The sequence below is a fragment of the Nicotiana attenuata genome, unplaced genomic scaffold (genome assembly GCF_001879085.1).
Source record: "Nicotiana attenuata strain UT unplaced genomic scaffold, NIATTr2, whole genome shotgun sequence".
In the NCBI taxonomy this organism is placed as follows: Eukaryota; Viridiplantae; Streptophyta; class Magnoliopsida; order Solanales; family Solanaceae; genus Nicotiana; species Nicotiana attenuata.
Genome location: NW_017670527.1, coordinates 206525 through 207627, shown reverse-complemented (window position 1 = coordinate 207627; position 1103 = coordinate 206525). Strand labels below are relative to the sequence as shown.

Here is a 1103-nt window from a genome sequence, read left to right as displayed (position 1 = left end):
TATATATATATATATTACGAATTTAGATCTAAATAGCACAGATTTAGCTCCATCAACGCATCTAGAAATGCAGAATAAGAATATGTGGGAAAAAAAAGATGACATTACCCCCTGAATCCTCTTTCCAGTTACAGGACACTTAGGACCACTAGCCCGCTTCTTGGTACTCTGGTAAATCAACTTCCCACCTGTACAATAAATAAATCAATCAATCAACTACGTCTCAATCCCAAATTAGTTATAATCGACTTTTTATAAAGTCTATATCCATTCCGCTCAAATCGGCCAATTCATTGAAATACTAATTCATACTTAAAATTGAATGAATCAAGAAGAATCAAATTAAAGACTAATATTAAAGATAGTTTTTGTTGTACCAGGGGTTTTGACGACACGGTGCTGGTTGGATTTGGTGGCATAGCTGTGGCGCTTCCGGTAGGTGAGTCGCTGCACCATCTTCGGAACCTCTCTCTCTCTTTCTCTCTCTCTAGGTTTGAGGCTCGGGCTCGAACAGAAGAGGGAGTGAAGAAGGCTTTGAGATAACAAAGTTAAAAGGCAAAACCCTAGTCGGGAATTTGCCCTAGATCTGACGGCCACTAAGAAATATGCTTGGACGGTTAAGATTGACAATGATTTGGGCAAACTTTGTTCTTTTGGGCTTCAATCCAATCCAAACCCACTAGTTGCTTGGGCTGGTATTTTGGGTCGTATCCCCGAAAATTTTTTATTGTTGGGCTTTCTTTTGTTTATGTACTAGGTTTCTTATTGAGAATTTTTACCTCCTATAGCAAAAGTTAATACCTTATTTATTTTAAAATACTCTTTTAAAAAATTATATTCCATAACTCTTTTTTGATTTTTATAGCCAAATATCTATTTATGGTCACCCCCTACCCTTAAGCCATAAAATACGCTTTGTATTATTTTTCTCTCTCATTCTTTTAGATTTTTCTCTCACAAAATTACCGTATTTGATGTAAAACTTCTCTCTCCACGTTCTCTCTCTCCAATTTCTCTCACTCACATCGCCATTCTCGAATACATTCTCAGAACCCACGATACTGAACTTCCAATTTCTCTCGCTCTCATCGCCATTATCTTCC

At 37.0% G+C, this 1103-nt stretch overlaps 1 protein-coding gene across 1 annotated transcript in view; it reads right to left on the bottom strand.

The window, feature by feature from the left end:
* Window positions 1-542, bottom strand: part of LOC109240583 (60S ribosomal protein L34-like) — a 2172-nt gene extending 1630 nt beyond the window's left edge. The window contains exons 1-2 of the mRNA XM_019407245.1: window positions 378-542; window positions 109-188 (exon numbers count right to left, since the gene is read on the bottom strand). Of these exons, the coding sequence (XP_019262790.1) occupies window positions 109-188; window positions 378-456 (159 nt within the window). The 5' untranslated portion in view covers window positions 457-542. The remainder of the gene's footprint in view (window positions 1-108; window positions 189-377) is intronic.
* Between the last annotated feature and the right edge of the window lie 561 nt (window positions 543-1103).